This window comes from Anopheles ziemanni, chromosome 3, assembly GCF_943734765.1.
Source record: "Anopheles ziemanni chromosome 3, idAnoZiCoDA_A2_x.2, whole genome shotgun sequence".
Taxonomy (NCBI): Eukaryota; Metazoa; Arthropoda; class Insecta; order Diptera; family Culicidae; genus Anopheles; species Anopheles ziemanni.
This window is the reverse complement of record NC_080706.1, coordinates 68969943-68993322: the sequence shown is the minus strand read 5'-3', so window position 1 is coordinate 68993322 and position 23380 is coordinate 68969943. Positions and strand designations below refer to the sequence as shown.

Below are 23380 nucleotides of genomic sequence, written 5' to 3'. Positions count from 1 at the left end.
CATATCAGCGGATATGAGTTTCGATACACTTCCTCCGAAGCCTTCTGAGCAAATTTCAGCAGCACAAGTACAAAACCAAGCAGAAAGAACTGTGAGAAAGTGTGTTGCTTACTCGGTTCGTAAGTTTTCTCCTTGTAGCTTCGGTTCCCACCGCTGTTTTTCATTGCAAGCCACAACACAAACCAACGAAGCATTTGAACGAAAGAACCCAATGCTATACGCTGCCCCCCAGAGGCAGTTTCAGGGTAATTATGATCTGTTTCTCTTACTTCGTCATAGACTCCCATCGACCGCAGGTAAATAAGCTTCGTCAGCAAGATGTAGTTCAACGAATCGATGATCTTAGGCCCATCTTTGATCTTTTGCCACTCCGCAGCCTTTTGCTTCTCCCCGAACGGGCTAACCAACAAATGGCGATCGTAGGTTGTGCAGCAAGCAAGCGTTGATGCTGACTCGGAAAATATTGACCACCTCAATCGATCAAGCGATCGTTCACCTAAAGTTCGAGTTCTAGTCGTGTTTCGTTTCATGAGAACCAGAAGTTACGCCAGCTAGAAGTGTAAATAAAACCATCAACGGTGAACCAGCGTTTGGGACGAGACTTCTTTATAATAGTGGTAGTACCTAACATTAGTATAACTATAGCTAACTATAGCCAAAGAAGTTCTAACTTCGACGAATGCTTGTAGATTTGCGATAATTCCATAGGAACCATCTGGTATTCCGTGTCAAATGCGACAGTCTTTAACAAATAAAAACAGAGTTAAGCTCAACATCTGCACTGACAAAACCAGTACACTTCCCCTCCTTCCACTTGGAATGTGACGTTCGCTTGCGGAAGAAAATATGAAACAAAGCTAAAAGCCCCCGAAAAGGAAATACCCTCTTCTGAGTGGTGGAAAAAACAACTTTTTTTCTTCCTGTTAAAAATAATAACGAAAACGGTAAACTTTGCTATGATCAATTCGACATAGCGTTTCGCGGTTGAGCTTTTATGGGCACAACAAACAAACGGAATGAGATTTATGTGTCACTGAAAAGGGCGTTCGTGGAGGAGCGCAAAAGTATGACGGGAAGAAGCATGGGCTGACGTTTATTATATTTTTTTCAGGCTTTTCCAGCAGCGCACAAAAGCGGAAAACAAAAAATCGTGAAGAGAAAATGTAGATCGTGGGATGATATTTGGAACGAGCGCCCGGTGGAAGCTTCAGTGCGAGGCAACAAAAAGTAAGAAGGTAGAAAGAAACCGAACCTCATGATCAACCGGAGCGTGGAAAATTGTCTTGCGGACGAGGGCAACGATCGGGGGAGTAGAGTCAGGGAAAGAAAATAGACCGATCAGGTTAAGCGGACATGGTTGGAAATATGCGCGTTTTTACATTATTTTCCATTTTGGTTAGGTGTTTCTTAGCTTCACAAAAATATGACGAGTTCAGTTTCATAGCTTTTTTCCGACGGTAGTGTACATAGAAATATGACTAAAATAACATAACAGGTTTTGCCACCTTTGTTCAGCTCTAACCCACCGATGACTAAAATAGCTCATCAACTGTTGTCTCTAAAGCAACTGGTATTGAAAAAGCTCATCTACTGTTGTCTCTAACTCATCTGACTTTGCCTCTAACTCATCTGACTTTGCCTCTAACACATGTGACATTGCCTCTAACGCATCTGGGTTTGTCTCAAGCCGAAAAACAAGGAAAAAACAAAAAAAAATGAAGTTATACTTTTTATACGAGCATGCAAACGTATGTCAACTAAGAAGGCTGCATTGTGGTGTTCAACTCGGCGGCATAAACGTACTTGCTTGGATCAATGAATGTCACTTGACAGCTATGATAGTGCGTTTATGCCACCGGTTTGCTCGAATGAAAAATATACGCAAAATTGTTCAAAAATACATAACAATAGCTTTAAAGAATACACAAATAATAATGTTTATTGTTCTTGGAGTTTTACAACGTAACATAACCACAATTACTTTGTTTATTCTCTGTTTTTCGGCTTGAGACAACCCAGATGCGTTAGAGATAAAGTCAGATGAGTTATGGACAGCCAATTTCTTTCAATACCAGATGCTTTAGAGACAACAGTTGAACAGCAGCGTCGCTTAGTAGTATCCTTAATTGAATCCCCAGCATATTCCTTCTGGTTTAAAATGGCGAAAAATACTTACGCTACTAATCCGCCGAGAAAAGCGACCGGTCCACCGCCGATGAGCCGTATTTTCCGGTGACAGGAATCGAACAGTGACGGACGGGCGTGGGGTGGCGACGAGGCGTGACTGTGCAGCCCCATCACGCCACCTCCCCCCGCACCCGGCCCGTGCCCAATCAGATGGCCCGGTGAGCGAAGCATCGCCTTCAAACGTTCGCGCAACTTGCTCAGCCGGAAGAGCGTATCCTCCAGGATCGTTACCGGTCACCAACACCACCTCCCTCCACCACCCCGCCTTTGCGCCGTGGACCCAATACCAACCCCTGGACGAGGGAGGTTAGTTTGCTGGTGCAACACGAAAAATGGCAAACCGCGAACGAGTGCACGTGCCGCTTTTTCCGGAAACGGTTTTCCGTTTTTTTAGAACTTTATCTTTTATGATCGCGCACGAAGGAAACCCCGCAACGGAAAGGATACAACGGAAACAGTAAACCAAAAATCAAAACGACCACTCCCTCGCGGCACTGCAGCCAGTACGGCACCACACATGGACACAATTGGGACGAAGAGGCCAAGCGGAAATATAAATATATGCTTCTGATTTGCTTTTCTCTCGCTGCTTTTTTTTCACGCCACTTTCACTTGATTTTTCAACGGATTTTTCTTTCTCACTCGATCACTGACGGCGCTGCTGTAGGGCGGAGAAAATGCGACGTAGGGAAAATGTTGTAGAGCTGTTGCGGTGGAGAGTGGGGGAAAGATTGCAGAATCGCAGCTAGAATGTCCTTATTGATAACACCGATTTCATACCGGGATCATCCTATTTTGTTTTGCCAAAAACAACCCTTTGTAGAGTTTATCGCAGTAAAAATGGAAAAGTTTGTTTGTTTTCCTTCCCGTATCACAAAACTCACAGCACTTAACGCACGTAAATGGAAATGAGAGTGAAAATAGGATGTGAAACGGTGCACAAGGCGCACAAAAGGAAAATCGGAAAGCAGAAAAGCAGCCAGCTTGATGGAAAAACTATCACGAATGGGCACACGTGAGACCGCCGTTCCATTCCGCACACTTTCGAATTCACATTCGCTGCCGCCGTTGTTGTTGCGTTTGATTGTTCGGATAATCGTATTGAATAAAGAAATTTAGTTACACACCAACATCAACGGTCGATCGGAGAAAAGTGAACGGTTAACGGTTAGCCAAACGTCGTGGAAAATGTCAGTAAAGCTTGATTACACCATATCGTTGCGGTATCGTATCCCGGCGTACGCATGGAAAGTCTTTTCGCGAGCGCGAAAACACACGGTGTGAATGGTGCTTTTGAAACCAGAGGAGAAGAGTTTGTGCCACTCCGGAGGAGAGTTCAATTATCGTGGCCGAGAAGAGTAAACTAGGAGAAAAAAAACAATCGTCAATGTACGACATTACCAATCAAGAAACATCGAAGGCATTTATCTTTTCCCAGACAAGATTTCATTGTTTTCTAGTAGTCATGTTCGATGTTTGAACCTTATTACTTTGATAAAGGCTAGCGGACAAACAACATTGAGCATTCCGGCTCTGATGACAAACCGACACGATTCGATATTTCTTTAAATTGCATAAATTTTGTGAAAAATGAAAGGAGGCCATTAGGTTATTATTTCAACAATCAGGCCATCACGACTGTCACGAATAAAATAATTGAACGATGAAGATCACGAAGTGTCGCGCAAGATTTAGCGTTATCTCGTCATGAACTTAAGCTTAGTACTTAATTTATAAATAAAATAAACGCGTACGATCACTTTTACACGATATAAATAATGCTTGCATCAAACCAGATGAGTATTTTATGTAACGTAAAGTGTTAAAATATGTTATCACTCTTGTTCAACGTCTGATCGGTTAAAACATGATCATGCTTATACCCCTCTCACACGCCGCACTTTGGGCTCGCGAGTGGAACGATTTCAAAACAATAGAATCCGTTTCAGCGCACGAGAAATTCGAGATCATGACAATGTGCTTGTGGTTTGGCATTTAGAGGGATTTACGGAGAACTGCGTGCCCCTTTCGGAGGGAAATAAACCCAACCACAATGCACGCATGTGTCTCGGGTCTCAAAACTGTATTTACGCGCTTAAGATAGGAGCAGAAGAAACAAACAAACGCTAGGCTGAGTTTGCGCAAGCTTGTTAACAATCATAAGCTATCGTACGTTCATCTGGCGTAAGACGAAGGGCGTCATCGGCTCTCTCTCCTCCCAAACCCTTTTCCCCAAACATTGAGGCGGCTTCCCGGCCAGCTGTGTGTGTGTGTACTGTTTTGTTCTCGCGAGCTGCACTGTGTCACGTGCGAGATTTTCTGTACCAAAATCCAACAAGAAAAACGAGCCCGAAACATGAGACGTGCATCAACCTTCAGAGCGTGATAATGGACCATACTGTTTCCGTGTCCGTTTTCCCCCCGCTGGCATGAACCAAACACGGATACATTGTACATTTTATCCCCAGTGTATGTTCCGTACCATCCGAGCGTAAAAAGAATTAAAGAAAAAACAAACATCAAGGCAAACCAAGCCAAAAAACAAAATGTCCGCATTCGAATGTCTCTTTTCGGGTTCGGGAGACAATAGACACCCGCGCTACGCCAACGAAGCCGCAAAAGTGCAATTAAAAATGCTTTTCGGCGACAACCCCACGCTCGACGCCCGCCATCTTGATTGTCCTGCAAATACAATCGGTAAAGGCAAAAAACGGTAAAGCAAAACACGAAAGATACTATTGTTTGCAAGCTTCTTGTTCGTGTTTCCTCTGATCACGGCGAGAGATAAGATAAAGATCCATTTCAAGGACTCACCAAAGAACCAACTAACTTCAATGGTCTAGGAAACGTGTCAACGCACAGAAAGACAATTTTTTACAGCTTCTTTAGCTATTCTAGGTTTATCAACAGTTTTTGTGAACCTTAGATCACCTTCTAAATCGTTTATGTAGTAAAAACAAGTATTTCGAGGTTATAGCTAATGCATTAGTAGTTCAGAGTTTACATTTGGAAAGAAATGAGGTCATCCAACAAATAAATAGGCGTTTTTGTCTCTCTGCTATTATTTTCTTATCACTGCTTTGGCATCGCTATCATATGAGTGACATTGCAATAGTAAACTATCACGGGACATTACTCATTAAGAATATAAATTAACAATATCAAATTCAACTGGGTAACAACGAATAGTTAAAATCTGCGCAGTTATGTGAAGAACAAAGAGTATAAGCTGAAATACCTTGCAAACGGTACTGGTGGGCAAAGAAAATTCCAAATCCATGGAGCATGCGGCCGTGTAACAGTAAACTTCACAAAACAGGAGATAGGGTTCAGTGGTTTCAGAGCAGGATTAAAAAAAAGAAAAAATAGTAAAACTTTATTTGCCCACAAAACGTTGGAAGAACTTTACGATCATCATCCGATGCGCGCCACATTTTGAAACCGGCGCGATGATCGGAAAAACATTGAACGGGAATTCAAAATCCGATATGCAACACGCCGCTGATGGGCTCCGTCGATAATTGATCCGTAGAAAATATAATCAGAGATGAGACGACGGCAGGCTGTGGTAAAAACGAAACAAACAGTCTACGGCTAGGAAGGTTGAACATCGGATCGGCTAAAACCGCAACGAATCACTTGTTCCAGTTTGAAACGTGATGCCGTGGACGCGTTCCGTTTGAAACGTGATTTTGGGTACGCTAAACTCGCCGGATTATGGGTGGTAGTAGTTCTGATTTGTGTAGTTTGTTTTTTGAGGGCAATTTGTACTGCGCAACTCAACGCCAACACCCGAACTACGCGATCTTTTGAAAGCCACATCTACAAATTTTAACCGGTTCAAAGTAACCACCTTTACATCACATTCCATCGCTTTCAAAATGGCATCAGATCATTACAACGTACCACAACGTTGTTCCAATGAGGAAGTCATTTCTCGGGTAAACAAAGAACCAATTTCTTCGATCATGTCCGGACCACCATACGGACATTACAATTTATGCGCTATCGAAAACAGTCCTTCCGCAAAATGCGGAATAAAAGTGAGAGTGTGGCTCAACGAAGGTGTAGCCCCCGGACAAGTTGGACTACTAGCTTTAGTGGCCTGATCCGCCCGTGACCACTCGGAAGAGCCTAGCAATGGCGTCAATGGGCCGCGCTGTGTTTGTCGGCATGAGTGACGGCATAATGGAACTTGTGTGTTGCTAACCAACCAGCACCATTTAGCGTCTCCTGCAGCAAAAGTCCAGGTGGTGAATGATCGATGTCAAGGAAATGAAGAAAACGTACAGAAGAGAAACCCCTGGAGTCTGCAAAAGGAGGCACAGTACACTGACGTTCCGTTCATATGCAGTGAGTTGGGGTGTGCGGTTAGGTCCGACGATGGTCAACATACCGCCTTCACTTTGTACTGGACCAAGAAACGCACCTCAGGCGAACCACAACAATACGCTCCCAACAAGGAAGCAGCAGTTATTCGTTGTTGTAGACCCGAGCCGTCTTGTTTTACGCCACCGGTTGGTTGGCCAACAATTGGCTTCAATAGCAGCACGACGATCGCGGAGATAGAGGAAATCATCGGACTCTGATTAATTGCCTTCGTGCAATCGGTAACCTACCGTCCGGAGCAGAGGTCGTACCGGAGTTTGAAGCACCGGCTTGGGCAGACAGTCACGCACCGTGCTTCAATCAGATGCTCCTGCTACCAAGGTATCTGATGGATGGCGATGGTTACGAGCCTCCCAACAATGGAGGCAACCGAGCAAGAGCGAGTGGCGAGTCGCCTCCCGCCATTTCTGGACAGAACGCCACAGCGGGGGTGCTACATTGTATTGGGGAGCGAAGGTGTCTTAACCGTCGCGGCACCGCTCTTTCGTAAGCGATCACGATCGGACGTTTGCACGATTCTTCGCTAGAGTCCTCCTCTATGAGTCCCTACCAACGTTTTCCGCCTATCAACTCTGAGACTGTTGGGACTTCGAAAGTCTATATCGTCTACATCTCCACCCGATGAGCCGAAGGTATCTCAAGACAACAATCCAGTTTCAGTACGGCGCAGTATATGTCACGATTGTATCTTCTAAGAAGGCACCGCCGCGAACGTGATGGTTTAGTACAGATTGGAGTATCACGTCATGGACGTCAGTGGGATCTCTCGTGCGAGAAAATTAGCTGCCCCTCGTAAACCACCGACAGATCACAATCGGTCTCAGCTCTTGTTGACGGAAAGCGACCATTTATCAGGAGTGGGAAATATACAGGAATTGTTGCGAATAGGCGATAGTATCCAGGTAGTGATATCTTAATAAACCTTCTGCCAGAGATGGTATTATTGAAACTGAAAATATTTCAACTGTGCCACTTGCCCATAACCTTAGAACTCGCTGCGTAATCACGTTCACCAATGGGGCAGTGCCAAAAGTTGAACCTCCAAGGTCACACGAAGAGCCAAGCCCTTTTCCAATTTGGAGGTCTCCACCTAGTGCTTGATCCACATAGGCGGAAAAAAGACCCATACGACGGTGACGACGTCAGCAGGCCATTCACGAAGGCTCACGAGGCCATTCGTGGCATAGCTCACGTAATTTCAGGTAATTCTCTCACGCTCATAAATCCTTCGTCACGGAAAAAAACATCACCCAGCTAAAAAACAAACCTGCCAACATGGTACCATAATTACCACACCGGCGAAGCCTCGATGTTTGCCTCACGTTCCAAGAAGGCACTCGCTCACCGCGAAAAGCACTGTTTGAAGTTGCATCAACGAGCGACGGTGGCCTTCCGCTTTACCCTGGCCGTATGCCGGTGTCTCGTGTCTTGCCGGGATGACTCTCAGGCTGCTCAAAACACGTGATGCAGTAATTAAAAGCTGCTCAACTCCACCGCCAAGAGCCTAACGCGTTTTTCACTGGAACCAGCGCGAGAAGCCATCGTCGTCTACCGTTCGCTATATATAGGCTGCGAACTTCAGACGAACGCATGTGTTGCGTAAAGTGTCTCTCGATGTGCTTTCGAAAGTGTGCAGATTAATTTTATCCGCCATGACATTGAGCCGTGATTAACGTGACCGATTCAATACTGACGATACTCAAATTATATTTGAAGCTTGCGATTAACCCAAAAAAACCGAATGCTGAGCGTAAGATATTGAAGTACTGAATTGTTGAACAAAGAAGGAAAAGTTTGTACTCAAGAGATATTCCAAAAGTAACCTCAAAACTCTTTCCATTCAGCAAGGACAAGACCAGTTCCAGCATTCCAAAGAAAATGAAACCATATCCGCCTATCCTGGACCAGTGCACATTCAATTCTCTTTTTTGGCACGAAAGAACTGGAAAGGGATGACTGAAGGGCGTGTTTACCAAGAATCAATTTATTTATCCAAAATGATTGATGTTAAAATATGTGGTTGTGCGTAAAAAAAAATGAATCCAAACTGCAACCCTTTTTAATGTATGTGAGACTTCTTCGCTTTACAACGATAAAATGATCATCGTTTGCCAAAAAGCCACAATGACTCTTCATAATTTTTCAAAATCAGAACCCCACTCGGTGGTCCCTTGAAGCAGTCCGTCCGCCGGCGGATGGATAGTGTTTTTTTTTGTTCGTCTTTTGACTTTTGAAACATTTTGCACCATTGAAACCGTCGTACGAGTATAAAGACGAAGAAACCCCTTTCTTATTGACTGCACAAAACAGAACATACGGGGTGAGTCGTGAGCGCTTCTCAATATCTTTCGGGATCTTTCTGGACGGAGAAGAATGTTTTTGATGATTTTTGTATAATTTATGACCAAACGTCTTTCGCTTTTGCATCGCAAACCAGAGCTGAACAGAAAACGCGCACGCATGACAGGCAAAAAGGTAAAAACAAAGCTGACCCAGCATCATCTAACACCCAAACAAAGCCCACATTCGCCGGACGAGTTGATGCGGGACAGGCGCCACACACTCCAAGCAGACGCCGCCGCGTTGCTTCCGTCACTCGTTCGGATCCAGAAAAACCGGTTTATGACCACTGCCGCTGCATGTTACTGGGCAGCACAACCAAGTGGAGAGTGGGAAGATCATGAAGATCAAGATTTTTGCCAACGGGCTTCTCGCCAGAGCTGAAAACCAATGGCGATCGGGTTTTGGGAAATCCCCTCAAACTTGGAGCTACGATGTTGGTATGGAGCTTCAACTCGAGGAAAGTTCCTAATCCGTCCAACGGTTTTAGAAATCTTAGTTCCCAAACGATACCAAGGCGGCGGATGATTTTCCCAGCCTAAGTCGTGAGTTTGATCCAATTGCTAAGCTTTAAGCTTTATCTGAATATGAAAGTCACGAAAATCTGCAATTGGAAACATTTAAAAAAAAAAAGGGGATGGGAAATTAAATAGAAGTAAGCCTAAAGGCTTTTTCCACAGGTAGCTGAAAAACAGAACAGTTACAACAACGGTAGTTCCAGTACGTAATTGCAAGCCCTCGAAGGAATTAGTCTCGAGTCACAGATTCGTTCTACTTCGGATCCAACCATAGCTGTAAGACGAACCAAGATGGCTTTTGGCCATACCAACCCTTCGATACTAGGTAGGTTCGAGAAGCCTTGGAACAACGAGACCGCCATAAGGCTACACTTAATTTGATCATTGCGCTGCCACCGGTTTCTCCAGCTGATCTCCCTCGTGGAGAGAGATCCCCAACCAACCGAAGGGCCCTCCAAATAGGCAACGGTGGCAAGAAACAAGCCCAAGCCGCCACCCTTCGCCATTTTCGTACGCCATATCGTACCATCTCGATTGATTGTCGATTGTGGAGAGGGAGAGGAGAGCTAGCTGGCATTTCGGCAGGCGATGGCAGGCGATGGGAGAGTAACCCTCTAACTGGGTTAAGCCCCTCTTAACAACTAGCCGTACGGGGTGCGGTGGTGGAAAGGCCAAATAAACTACGGTTACCCTCCACTTCTCCGGGCGCAAAGCTAATGGACATCATTTGGGGTGACCGCGAAAACTACGCCACCGAGTCATAATTGTTTTCTGGGGCTACACCAACAACAACCAACCAACCAACGGTCGCAGTTTGCGGAACCGAACTCGACTGGACGGACAATCGGACTCAGTAGCCATTACCTCTCCCTGCAGATGGCACGGCATCCACCAAAAACGGAAAACTACTTTGTGGTGTTTATTTGCTTGCCCGGTTTTTTTTCCTGCCGTCGTGGGTTTGGTCGTCCGTAAATTAGTGACATTGAAATTATGATTGCACACTCAGGACTTGTAATGAACTCGAAACTCGTGCTGCGCCGGATGAGTGCCGCGTTTCGAAGTTGCGGAGCTTAGGAGTGTTTTATTTTTCCTTCGTCGTGCCTCTTAACAAGTGAAGGGTTGGAGGAATGGTGGTGGAAAATTTGAGCAACGGCCGAGCGCCAAAGATCAGCAACTAAACAAACGATCACAACGCAATCAACTGAAGCCAGGAGAAAAAAGGGAGCTCCGAAAGGGGATTGGACGTAAATGTTTACGAAATACGCCCGGAAAAGGGAACTATTACTTTGGATGCTAATTCCTAAGTCAAATGGTAGGCCATTTATCATTTTTTTAGTGTTTGCAACATTTTAACACATTACCACTTGATTGGAAAATAGTTTTCGTTAAATTTAAATTTACGTTGAAAAAAAACAAGGTGTAGAAAGTAAAACTTTTTGAGTTCCACACTACATTTTAAAGATGTCCAGCATTTGGAGGTTCCATACCTTGGCTAAGATTTCATAAATTTTGTTAGAACTAAGAATTTAGCGAAACTAACTGTTGAGCCATAACCATAACGATAATACTCATCATGCACAGTTCGTTAATTTTGAGGTTACTTAGCGGAGCTGTTACAAATATTGCAGACGTCGGGAGATTGTTGCTATCTTTGCTACGAACTTCGCCGACGATCAAGGCTATTTTTAAAATAATTTTTTTAACGGCGTCAATATCTAATGGTAGAACTTCAATTTTTTTTGTTAATTATCATAAACATCTTGCTGTGAAGCTTGTCCACATTCAGCAAGATGTATCTATTTAAAATGAACTTGCCACACGATCGAACATCGACATAAGAGATGATATAACGAACGAAAAATCCAGTTCAAGATTTCCACTCCTGCAGCAGCGATAACAAAAAAAGCTGTGAGTTTCACAATCAGTTTACACCTTTTTCGCCATCGTGAGTTTATCTGTGTGCGGGCGATGAGAAACAATAGATACCAGCGACACACAACGTCTCTACCGTGCAAAGCAGCAAGTATAGAAACGCAATTAGTAAATACTTCAAATGACGACAGCATAACGGTTTTGTGCAGTTGTTTTCCTGTTCGATTGAAGCAAGTCGCAGATAGTTTTTATGCTCACTTTCACAGACCCGGTGAAAAACGGTTAAGTAATTGAAAATGTTCTATGTCTCAATTGTTGTTTTCAATCGGTTTTTATTTAACGTGGCATTTGAAACCGATGCCGCCTCAATGATTCATAGTCTGGAGTCTGCATCCATGGAGTCTGCATCCATTTTTATCTATCTTCAGTACATTAAAACGAGCACAATAGAGTGGAAAAAAGAAGGTGAACGAAGGATAGCTGATACATTCACCATTTTGCTGGAAGGCAGAGCAGTGGCAATCGCGAGACGCACACACAAATGAAAGAGAAGACAAAAAGACAACAGCTAAAATGCCCAAGAAAGCAACGAAAAACGATACACCCCGAGTCGGGCCTCGGTCCATTCTCATGTTCTAATTCCCAGACACGATTAGTTCGCGATCCAAATGGCATTATGACGGCGAGTCTGCGTAGTAGTAAAAGAAATAAGAACGACGAGGTCTACCATGATGGACCACCGTTCATCTTTTCTTTCTTTCCCTTTTTTTGCGGTGAAAACCAGCTACACCGCTTCGTAAAGTGACCCCAAACTGACGGTACTAGTAGAGGTCGAAAAAACGGGGGGAGAGGAACATAAAAACGATGATAGAGCGAGGAGGGAAGAGCAGAGTGAAAAATGTTTTCCCCACAATTATGGGAAATGTAGAGAAAGCGCAACGTTTTCCGCAATGACCTGTTTTTGTTTCCTTGACATTCGTTTACAAGTTTTTTACAATGGTGTTACAATAGAATTGATGAATGGAAACGGTGGAGATGCGTGTAACATTTGCGATATCATAATAAACCCCACAATCGATAGTAATCCCAGAAAAGGATTAGGATATAGATCAGTCACGATATGAAATTCTTATACCCATGTTTTATCCTTTGTACGACAAAAAATAACAGAAGAAAAATTTCCAAGCCTTTTCTTCTCTTTCCTTAGCTCTAACGGCGTAAACATTCAGGAGCGGTGTAAAATGTCCACCAGAAGTCACAAGGAGAATAAATAAGATTTATTACAGTCTCGCCCGCAATCTTCCATTTGCGACCTTGATGACCGTTAGCGGTGGCCCCGAGAGCGACCTTTGAACTCGGGCCAGCATTTTCCGTTGGCATTATAACCCAGAAAAGGTCACAAACGTCAGCAGCGAAACGGGGGTGAAAAAAAAGGAAAACTCACTTTGGCGCACCGTTCGGGGGAAAATCCGATTGGAGACTTACGATCGGCCAAAACGTTGGGAGTAGGATTATGGAGCTTAGGTTCGATAACAGACCATGGATTGGCAGAACCAGGGGGTGGGGGTCCATATTACATTTGATTGCGTTACAGGATTTACATGATTTTGACAGCAAATGTAACTGCTTCGTCTGATGTTTTGTAATTAAAATAATTCCTATTAATTTATTTTCCGCACAGTAATATTCTCATTTGTGGAAGTTCCTTTGGTAAGTAAAGGAACTAAGAAATCATAACAACTGGCCTAAAGAAAAATAATATCCATAAAAGATCCATCGGTAACAACATATCTTTTCTGTATTGCACACTTGGGTTTGTTCGTATCACCCATTTTGGAGTACGGACCAAGATCATCTGATCTCGAGTTCGTCCCATTACGGTCGATGAGGTGAACGAATGCAATGCGTTACATCATTCGAATGGCGAAAAACTCTCACACACACCTTAATTCACGGCTATCGCGCTACAGTTACCGTTACGTGCCAGACTTGTACAGAAAATCGAAGCTAAAAACCATTCAAAGGGAAGCAAAATGAAAGACCGTTCCCTTCGATGGGCTGAATATTGCCGTTCTCCAGTTTTTTCGCTGTGATGTCGCGAACCGAAGACGTCGTGACGTGGGGTGTTTGTGTTGGCCTGTCTAGGCAAGAAACCACAGGCAGCTTTTTTACCCAGTTGAGACGAAGGAAATTTTATCTAACAAATTGAATAAATTGACACTCTAGATTTCCACACTGCACAGGACTCCATGTTTTATGGTGTGCCGGTTCAAAGCTGACACTAGAGCTTCATACCAATCCCTCCTGCTGGTGTTGACCCAGTTTAAGGGTTTTCCGAAAAACCCTTGTCTGCGTGGTAATGTCGAGGAGGGGATGGGACTCGCCATACCCGCCGGAAAAGCGTTCGGTTTGATCCCATCTATATTTGATGAGCCATTTCTCACCCGAGATCAAAAGTCAATCAATTATGCAACACGAATACCGCGTCAATCCGCCAATAGACGGATACGGCATGATAGGGAAAATGCTGAAGATTCATCGTCTCTTCTATGGTGCAATAATCACCAATTGTTTTAACCATCCGAAAAAAATGTTATGCACAAAAAACGTTCCTTACTTTCAACTACAGTTAAAAAAGTGTATATAAACAATATGTGCCTTTCTTGCCACAGAATCTAACATCAGTATAGAAAAATCAACCGATCGCAAACCTCAGGTATGCATAACATTTCGCTTTCATTTTGTATAATCGGAAAATAATATATTCATTCCTTTTTAACGTTGTGGACAAATATTTAAATTTTGCGTTCTATTTTGACCCATTGCATCTTCGCGGTCAAAAACTGATCGGAACCGGTTTAATTTAGCGCGGCTTCGTTAAAAAGGGCTTGTTTTGCTTCAAATTTACAAACAGGATGACGGTGAAACACACGCGTCACACCAGCCACCTGATATCCTAAAAGCCAAAACCCCACACGGTCGCCAAAATTCGCGAACCAATAACTTCTGATACGACCCCATCCGTGGCCAGGGTGTGTATCTCATTTCCATACAGTTCTTCATTACCATGTCGGGTGGGGGCAAGTTTAGCGCCATAAAAAATCGTTCGCTTCGTTCCTCATTCGCTTGAGGTAAAATATTCAATAAGTAAAAAAATGTACCAACGTTTTGTTTTTTTACATAACCCATAATGTTCCGTCCCATATTCGCGAAACCGGAAGAAATTTAGGATATTGCCATTTTTTTCCTGTTGCTTTGGTTTTGATCAATCCCAAATCGGTGGTGCTATTACGTATTCCGCTAAAGTTTTTCCGCCGATAGAGGATCATCGGATGGCATGAATATTGATAAGTGAAGCAGAAAGCCAAACGCAAAGATGCGTGTCTTACACCGTGGATTCCAATGTTCGAACATTTCATAACAAAAATAAAAGGCAAATTTCGTAACTAATGGTGAGATTTGATAATATCTCGTCGTTTAACATTTAGTGCAGCGTTCACACGATCAGGCTTTGAGGGGATGATCTTTTTTTAAAACCTATAAATCCATACCCATTGCTTGTGGTCAGTTTAAATTCATATAATCAATACTCTAAAACAGGACCACCACAAAATCTAGCGTCTTTTAATTGTGATTTATATTCATTTTAAGGCCCTGTCAATTAGACGTACACTCCAAAAACAGAAACAGTCACGGGCAGCAAAGAGGGCATCGTTTAAGAGTGCTAGACAAACGGTTTTAAGACGATCTCTGCCCTTTGAATACCGGACAATTGTGGTGCGCTGATGGTTGACAATTTCACCGTGATTTTTCAGCTTAAGGGTCAGCTTAAACGGACAAGAAGAAAGGCAGTAAAATAAATTGTTTCTCTTTCCAACCCCACCACGGTCAAAGCGGTTATGGTTGAATGATTTGATTATAGAATTATTCATGCCTTTTGAAGAACGGTATCGAAACATTCAGTATCAGTCTATAAGACACTTTTTACAATCGTACAGGAAGCACGAAAGTGTTAATGTGTTAAAGAAACCTAAGCAAAGGAGTTTAAACAACTAGGATATTCTTTTACAAAAAGCCATTAATAAAAAAAAACATGGACGTATTAAACATGTTACTTTTACAAACAAATCACACTGCCGCAACTAACGATTGCTGAGCAAATAAAATGTTGTTACCAAGAACGTTCGTTACTCTTGTCCACTCCTTCGCGTCCAGCGGTCACAAACTCATTTTATCCTTTCGGCAACTGAATCCGCCTCCAGTTAAGCGATACCAGATGCCGAACGCGACTCGCGAACAATTTATAAATGGAGGAAATATTATTCCACGATCGATGGTTCCGGCTCGGTTGGTTCGAACGTTTGTCCGTTCGCCACGGTGGCCGGCAGGCTTGTTTGCTTGCCCGTGGGCCTCCTCTCACTAAGTTGCAAAAAAAACAATCCACGCACACAGAGTAAAGTGGTATAAAAATAAACCCACTCCAGGGTCCAGTTACTACGGAGCCAAACACAGCCTTCGTTCCTTTTGAACCTTTCCGTTCACTTACTGCTGGTTCCGCGTGTTGCATTAATTATTCTTGCTTGATTTCTCCATGATGATTATTTTTCACCCACTAAATGCTAACTCGGTCGTTCACCGACGAGGGCCAAGGTGGCGTTTTGCGGTCGTGAAAGGACACCGTGCGATCGGAGGGATGAGGCCATCGATCGAGGTGCATAGGAACCTTCGCGAACGTAAACGCATCGATCGCCTCAAGCCCAAAGTGGTAGAGATCGAAACCCATGCCTCCATTTGGTAAACGATCAGCCGACCGATCACACGGTCCGGTCGCAATTCACTTGACGGTGAAATATAACGAGTACGATAATTTTCACACCATCGTCATCCGTAACAGTAAGAGGAGCAAGCAACAATAGGGCGCTCTTAACTAGCATTAGCGATCTGTTAATTTTTCATCCCTTGTTTCAAGCGGTTCTAATCAAATGAATCATATTTCATTGCGTGATCGCAAGCGGCGCACACGTTCACGTTGCAAACGCGGAAGAATGAATCCCGGCTGCTGCTGCTTCTGCGATCAACGAACTTTCTCTGACGTGTTCTACCGCTACGGTCAACCGGGAACTGTAAAACCCATCGTTATTTCCCTCTGGTTTCAATGTTCTACGGGGTTGTTTTTTATTACTCTTTTATTCTTTACACCGGTAGTTACACCACTAACACCCATACAGACGGATGCTGAAACTGGTTGCAGAGGTGGCGAGATCGTTGCTTTCAAACAACACTGCCGTGTGGTTTCGCCGTTCTGTGTGTGTGTCGTAGTATAACGAACGTCCATAGCACCAGCAGCAGCAGCATCGGCAGCAACAGCATCAGCATAATGGTTGACCGGATAGGATGCTAACGATCAACGCTAGACTTTTCGGTAGAAGATGAGATGAGAATAATGCGACAGGTGTGCACATTGATGGATGGTTTCTTTTCGTACACTGCTTTTTTTTCTTTAAACGAAACCTTTCCACCAACACGATTTGAGTAACTTTTTTTTGTGCTACAATTTTTATATGTCGTTCACTAAATTTTGTTTTTTAAAATCACAAAACTCTGTTTTATCAGAAAAATGACATCCGTAAACACGACTGAGAAACCACGCAATGCAGCACTGTTAAACCTCACGTTTGGTCAATAGGGAAACGAGCTTTCGGCAAATTGCTTACACATACCAAAAAGTTGTAAAGTGGCCAAAAAGTTGTAACATTGGAAGAATCAACAGATAAACACCACTTGTCACACGGGTAAATACGTACACTTTCGCCTCGGTATGGCCCACTTTTACATTAATATTTTTTTGTCAGTAAACACACTGCCGCACACCGGTTTCGAACGGGGGAAAAACTAAAACCAAATACCTTACGAAGGATTGAATTTGACACCAATTTGCAAACGTATTTTTAATGCTGCACATTACAATACTGCCGCTATCGGTCGCGATCGGTACCCCAGCTGGCAAAATACGGAAATACTGCCACGCGCGTACACGCTCGCAACCAATCCATGCAACGGCTCAACGTCAACTAAACTGCCACGGCTCACGGACCCCGGCGCCGTCGTCGTCGTGGCCAAGGTTGTTTGCTCACTCGCCAATCCAGTTTCTCTCACCTCACTCGCTCTCAGTCTCACGAGGGCCACGTCCCATGGGATGTGGAGATCATTTCGGTGCTACGAAAGATCACGATCAGTATTCTTGTTATGATGTGGAAGTCTAGCAAGGCAAGGAAATATCCCCTAGGAATCTTGTATTAAAAGGAACAAATGCTTCATCCAATCAAACCGAACAGTGACAGCATTTTTTCAAAGAAAAACTGAAACATCATCCAGCATCAGCTGCTTCTCAATGTCATAAACAAACGCTATGAAAAGGAGGCTCGTTCCACCATGGGGTAGTTCTGCTCACCATTGTAAGAGCAAGAGAATTCGAAAAAGGACATATTTCCAAGGAACCGCGACTCTCTTTCTCATCGTGGCAACCACTTGCTCATCGAGACATTCACTTTTCACTCTCCGTTCTTCTCAGCTCATCGTTCGAATAACAGTGGGAAATTGGAGATATGTTGAACGTCATAATTTATTTTTTTTTAAATAGTTGAAATATTGATATTATGCATCTGGTAAAGTTCAAACTTACGGACGAATGAAAACCGATATTTAATTTATCGTTTTTCGACCATTGGAATTCTCTTCGGAGCTTCAGACTTGTTTTAAAGAATTTACTCTAATAACATATTTTTCAAATTTCAAATTGCAGCACTGCAAGGTAAATTTTGACTACACAAATTTTAGTGTTCACACACCTATCCTCAAACAAGCGGTAGCAAATAACGCAAGTATACCGTCATGTATTTAACAGGATGCTAATTATTCGTGTTCACAGTTTTGATCCAACTATTCCGAAGAGTACGTCAAAAGAGGTCCACAAACATCACCCGATATTTGCACGATCGCATAACAAGTGTGCAATAGATGTTCATTGGCACCCCCTGTCGACCGTTTCATTTTCATCATGCAGCAAATTTGAGTTTTTGGTATTCCATGATGAAAATGTTGACACCATTCAATTTTGGTAGCCAAAAAAGTTAATTTAAAAAAAAACACATTTTGATGAATGAGGATGAGGACGAATTTTTGTACAGAAAAAACAAACATATTGCCATATTTTTATCCTTTTGCCCAGTTTTTCGGTTTTAAACATGACAAGCTGTCCTCCTGGCTAATGGACCGGGCAGAATATACAATCAACCAGCAGTTGTAGCCAAAATATACACACGTTTTGTGTTGCCTTCCCCATTCCTCGCAGCGAATACATTGTACCGCTCCAAAAGCCAAAACTCACATTGTAAACACACATTCAGACAACCGGAATGGTATAGAGTTAAAATTAAACATTCTCAGATGGAAATGAAAAAGAAAAATTAAAACTTGACGCAAATTGACTATGCATCTGAATATTATTCGTTTTGTTCGTCCATTTTACTGCAGCTGGGTTTGATATGCCGTTCTCAGAACTGAAAGTTAAAATAATACACACAAAAATGTGCACCTTTACATTGTGGATGACTTTTATAACAACTCCGCGTGATATTTATCTGTCCGTTCCAACCCAATCTTCAGCTTCTCACCTGTAAGGAAAAGAAGGTTCCTACGAGGAAGTACAAGAACAAATACAACCAAGTCCACAGTAATAACACTGTAATGTTAAAAATTGCTAAAACAGTGCAAAAAAAACACACACACACACAAAAATAGAATATTTTACAACAAAATGACCCGATGAAAACCCAACCGATGTTGTAGGAAACGGAACCATTTGGACGCCTGTGTGCATGTGTGAAAAGTTGTCTATGGTTTGTTCAAGAATGAAACGGACGGAAAACGAACGCCAGTCAAAGCTCAATGAATATCTTGCAAAGGTACATTTTTCGCTCACATCCAAGGGCCGAATCCTCGGAGCCTTTTTTTGTTCTTCCTTTTTCCCGGTGGGTGTCCTCCTGCCGTCCATTGCTTCAGCGCTACCTTTTCCATTGATCGAATCGTTTTGTTTTTTTTTCCTTTTCGGAGAAGAACTTCTGGATAAGATACGGTAACCTTTGTGACCATAACTCAGATGACCCGACGGATTGGATTGTAACCTACACCGTTTCATTCTACACTCAATTTAGTAAAAGATTTTTTAAATCTTTTCTAAGGCTGAACTCTATTTTGTATTTTCACATCAGCTCTGTTGGGCTCTGATAAGATGAGGACGGGATTTACCCTTAACTATGGAAACCTCCGTTAAAAAGCTCTTTTTGGATCTCTCGATCCAAGAGGCTAGAATAAACTGGGGTTAACTGATTTACCGAAGGTGAAACAAATAAAAAAAGAAAAGATATCAATTCCAATCGAAAAGGATTCACCCAGATCAAGTGTATTTTATTTTAAGCCTTGTTATCATTGTCTCGAGGGCCTAAACCAGAACTTTTAAGTTTTTTAGGATTGGGTTTGAAGAAGACATACGTTGTTTTATTTGCAAAACGAATGTACTGAACTAAAACCAATTTTAAGATTCCATTATAAAATTGAGAACAAAATAATTCAAGATTTGTCCAACAAAAGTAACAACACTACTACTTCAAATTTGAACAAAAAACACCACTAATATCACACACGTTGAGAGTTGATTAAATCCTCCACGCTATAGGTGGCAGACCTGCCTTCCCAAGAGCACATTCTCCTGAGTTGAAGGTTCTGTTTTCCGGAATTTGATTCCCTTGAGTCGGCCCGGTCCGATCGGTCTACGTTCCATCGTCACTATCTGCGGCACAAGCCGTTCTTTAATGTTTTCGACAGGACCTTACCGTGGACCTCCATCAACGGAGGGATATCTAAGGCTTCACACTACCAGAACCAGAACCCAAAAGACTGGTGCGGACCCCGCAGGATCTCCGGTGAATTGATTTTCTCTCGAAAGCTAAACCCAACGGTGTGACTAATGAAATCGACTGTTAATGGAGGAGCCACCTTCAAGTTCGTAAGGGTAGAAGGATGGACATACAGTGTGTGTCTGTGCTTGTAGCCACGATAGAGGGATTGGGCAATTGAGTTAGGTAAGGTAGGTTAATTGAAATGATCCCAATCAATCGTGGCACTTGATACGTAACGAAACGAGATGTCCAGAAGTAATACACTTGGAAAAGGGTTAATTTTGTAAAGAAAAAGATCAAAGATTTAAAGCTTATCAATTAATTTTTAAACTCCCTCAAAAAGGGATGATACTAATTTCCTACAAAATTTCATTAAGAATTTAGTTAACTTTCATACTATTTTAATTTAAAACAGTTGCAAAAACCAAACCATAAAAATAAATTTTCTGTTTTCTTCTTCTCGGAGAATTAAGTCGTGTGGTCGGGGCTAACAACTTCATTAGCCGAGAAATGGTGCTGCACCCGGCGCAAGACGACGGGTGGGAAGGATTTCTCACGAGGAAAGTGCCAAAAATAAAGTTTATGTCTTGTCTCCCCATGTTCATCGTTTGCGCGCGTCGTTTCCCTTCCCTCGTTTAAACATTATGGGACCCGTGTCATTCCCATTTCGCGAACTTGATCAAAATATATAGAAATCATTTTTAGAGGCTAACTGAGACATCGACTCTTTGCATATTTAGAAATAACACCTGAAAAACTTTAGACATGTTTATCATAACTATGAAAATATCAGCAATACTATGAATTATAGCTAGCGATTAGACAAAAACAAGTCAGCATCTTTTGCACCTCGGAAACTTTTGGAGTTGCAAGAGGTTTTGTATGTAGTAGGTTTAGGAAAAATACCACAACTATGAAATGCATTCATAATGAAACTATGTAAACCCCTCAAATTCTCCCAGAAACTTTCACGCTGGCCCATTAGCTCGTTCGCAAAGCCGGGCCCGGCAAATTTGTAACCTTCCCCGTCGACGCCGGCACGGGTCTCTTCCCTTTGATCTCCGACGACACGAAATTGTTACCGGCCTGTCAGAGCGCATTTCGCCCGGCTCACAGCTAAGCCTGCAGCATCAGCACCGACAGCATCGGGGGCCAGCACCAGCGTCAGAATAATATGTTGGACCATTCATCTTATAGCTGCCGAGCTGCCTAGGACCCGGCGTTACTCTTCACCGTCCCGTCGTAGGATCTAATCGTCAGGACTTCTCTCTTCTTTCGTTCCACCTCCTCCGGTTTTATCGCGACGGTCGTCCTTTGTATCCTGTCGGAGTAGTTGCGCTTTGGTGAAAGAAAAGGCAACGAAAAAGCTAACGCACAAAAACTCTACCAGCTAATTAGTTGCTAAACGCCCGAAGAAACAGCCACAACACACGTTGACTTGGTAGGAAGTACAAGCGCTTGTATGATTAGCTTGCTGTACAAGCAAGGCACACTATACGAAACGAAATATTTTCTCACAGAGTGGTTCAGTCGCAGCAATGGTTATCAAATAAGTAATTCTAATTCGTCCTATGAAAATCATGCAGAGACAAATGTTGCTGATAAAAATGCAATGCTCCATAAACGCCCTATCGGTTAGGTGCTTATCGGTCTTTGACTCGTGGAAACAATGACAAACCGAGTCTTCATCTTTTTTTCCATAACATTCATCCCTAGATATGGAAGGTGCATCGTACGAAACTAACGAAATGATTAGCTGGACAACAACCCCACAACAGGGACCCGATGGGCAGAGAGCAATGTTCGAAGTAAGTGTCCAAAACCTCTCCGGAGGTGCGGTAAACACTGAACCTCAATGACGGGAGGCCTGTGCACACGTGTTTACGGCCTCCAGCAATTTAACGATCACACACGCGCCCGTGGACACCCGGGATACACACGGGTGCGACGCAGATTGAATTTCGATGCTCCGAGTTCGACAGCCGGTCCCCTGAGGCTCGGCACGCCAAAATGTTATCGAAATCGGCCCACTTTGCTTCCGCTCCGGGCTTGCATATGTGTTCGCCTTGCCTTGCCTTGCTCGAGAACCATGATTTACGACAAAGCGTACAAACACACAGGGAGCAATGAGCGACGCTTAGGTCATCCACTAGAGACCCCACCAGGGATACGACGCAGAACACCGTACTGAGTCTACAGTCGAGAAAGAAGACGTTGACACTTTAACGGCATCTCGTTGTCGGCTGGTGTTCCTTCCCACTCCTCCCTCAAGGGCCTCTCCTAGAAGAACCTTTCACGTTTGCCGGCATGATGATTCAAACGCGCTTCTGCCGCCTTCGATCACTTTCGTCCATTACCATTTGCGCCCCAAGGGGCAAGCCGATTGGGGGAACCGGGTACTACTCCTTCCACCGTATTTGGCTTTCCAAAACGTTTGTTTGTCTACCGCCACGAAAGTGACCTGCGACGATGACGGTGGCGTTGGGTAGTGGTCAGTGACCTACCGGAACGGGCCCGAAAGTCTATTTGCAGAGGTATATCCGTATCCAGAATGTGTCAAAAGCAGTGGAAGATGTTGCTTAGAACCTTCAGCGGAGCGATATCTCTGACGCTGGGTACAAGACGAGAGGGTAGATGATGATATAAACGTACAGATGACGCCAGTATCTTTTCGTTTGTGACCGCGTTTACTGAATACCTTATGCCATCATGCGTTTGTAGTATCGCATTTCATCCGAATCTGTCCATCAGTTTCCCAGCGTAAAGATTTAAGCCATCACTTACCTAAAAGTAAAATAAAAGAGAGAAATAATGATATTAGTGTGGTGTTTTTGCAAATTTATTAAAAAAATTGTAAGAAGAAACATAAGCTATGAGGAAAAATAGTTTAAAAAGGGAAAATGCGACAATAGTAACTAGAAATACCACAAACGATTGTCTTTACAACAACCTTCAGGAGTGAACGAAACAGCAATAATATCTGCTAGGGGCAAACCGCGAACACGCAGGTTCGTAAATTGAGCAAAAGGCACAACATTTCCTTTCCTCCTCTGGCGCACTGGAGACGGCGGGCTGCAAAAACAAACAACAGCTGATTTTCTCCTGCCAAGGTCCTGC

General features: G+C 43.3%; 1 protein-coding gene across 2 annotated transcripts in view; it reads right to left on the bottom strand.

Moving 5' to 3' along the window:
• The window catches only part of LOC131289171 (MOB kinase activator-like 2), a 97246-nt gene that overhangs the window by 57095 nt on the left and 16771 nt on the right, over positions 1–23380 (bottom strand). The window contains exon 1 of one of the 2 annotated variants that reach the window (XM_058318379.1): positions 2177–2470. The exons of the other annotated variant lie outside the window; for it this stretch is intronic. Coding sequence (XP_058174362.1) covers positions 2177–2358 — 182 coding nt within the window. The 5' untranslated portion in view covers positions 2359–2470. Of the gene's footprint in view, positions 1–2176; positions 2471–23380 lie in introns of those variants that run through there. 2 annotated transcript variants of the gene reach the window in all.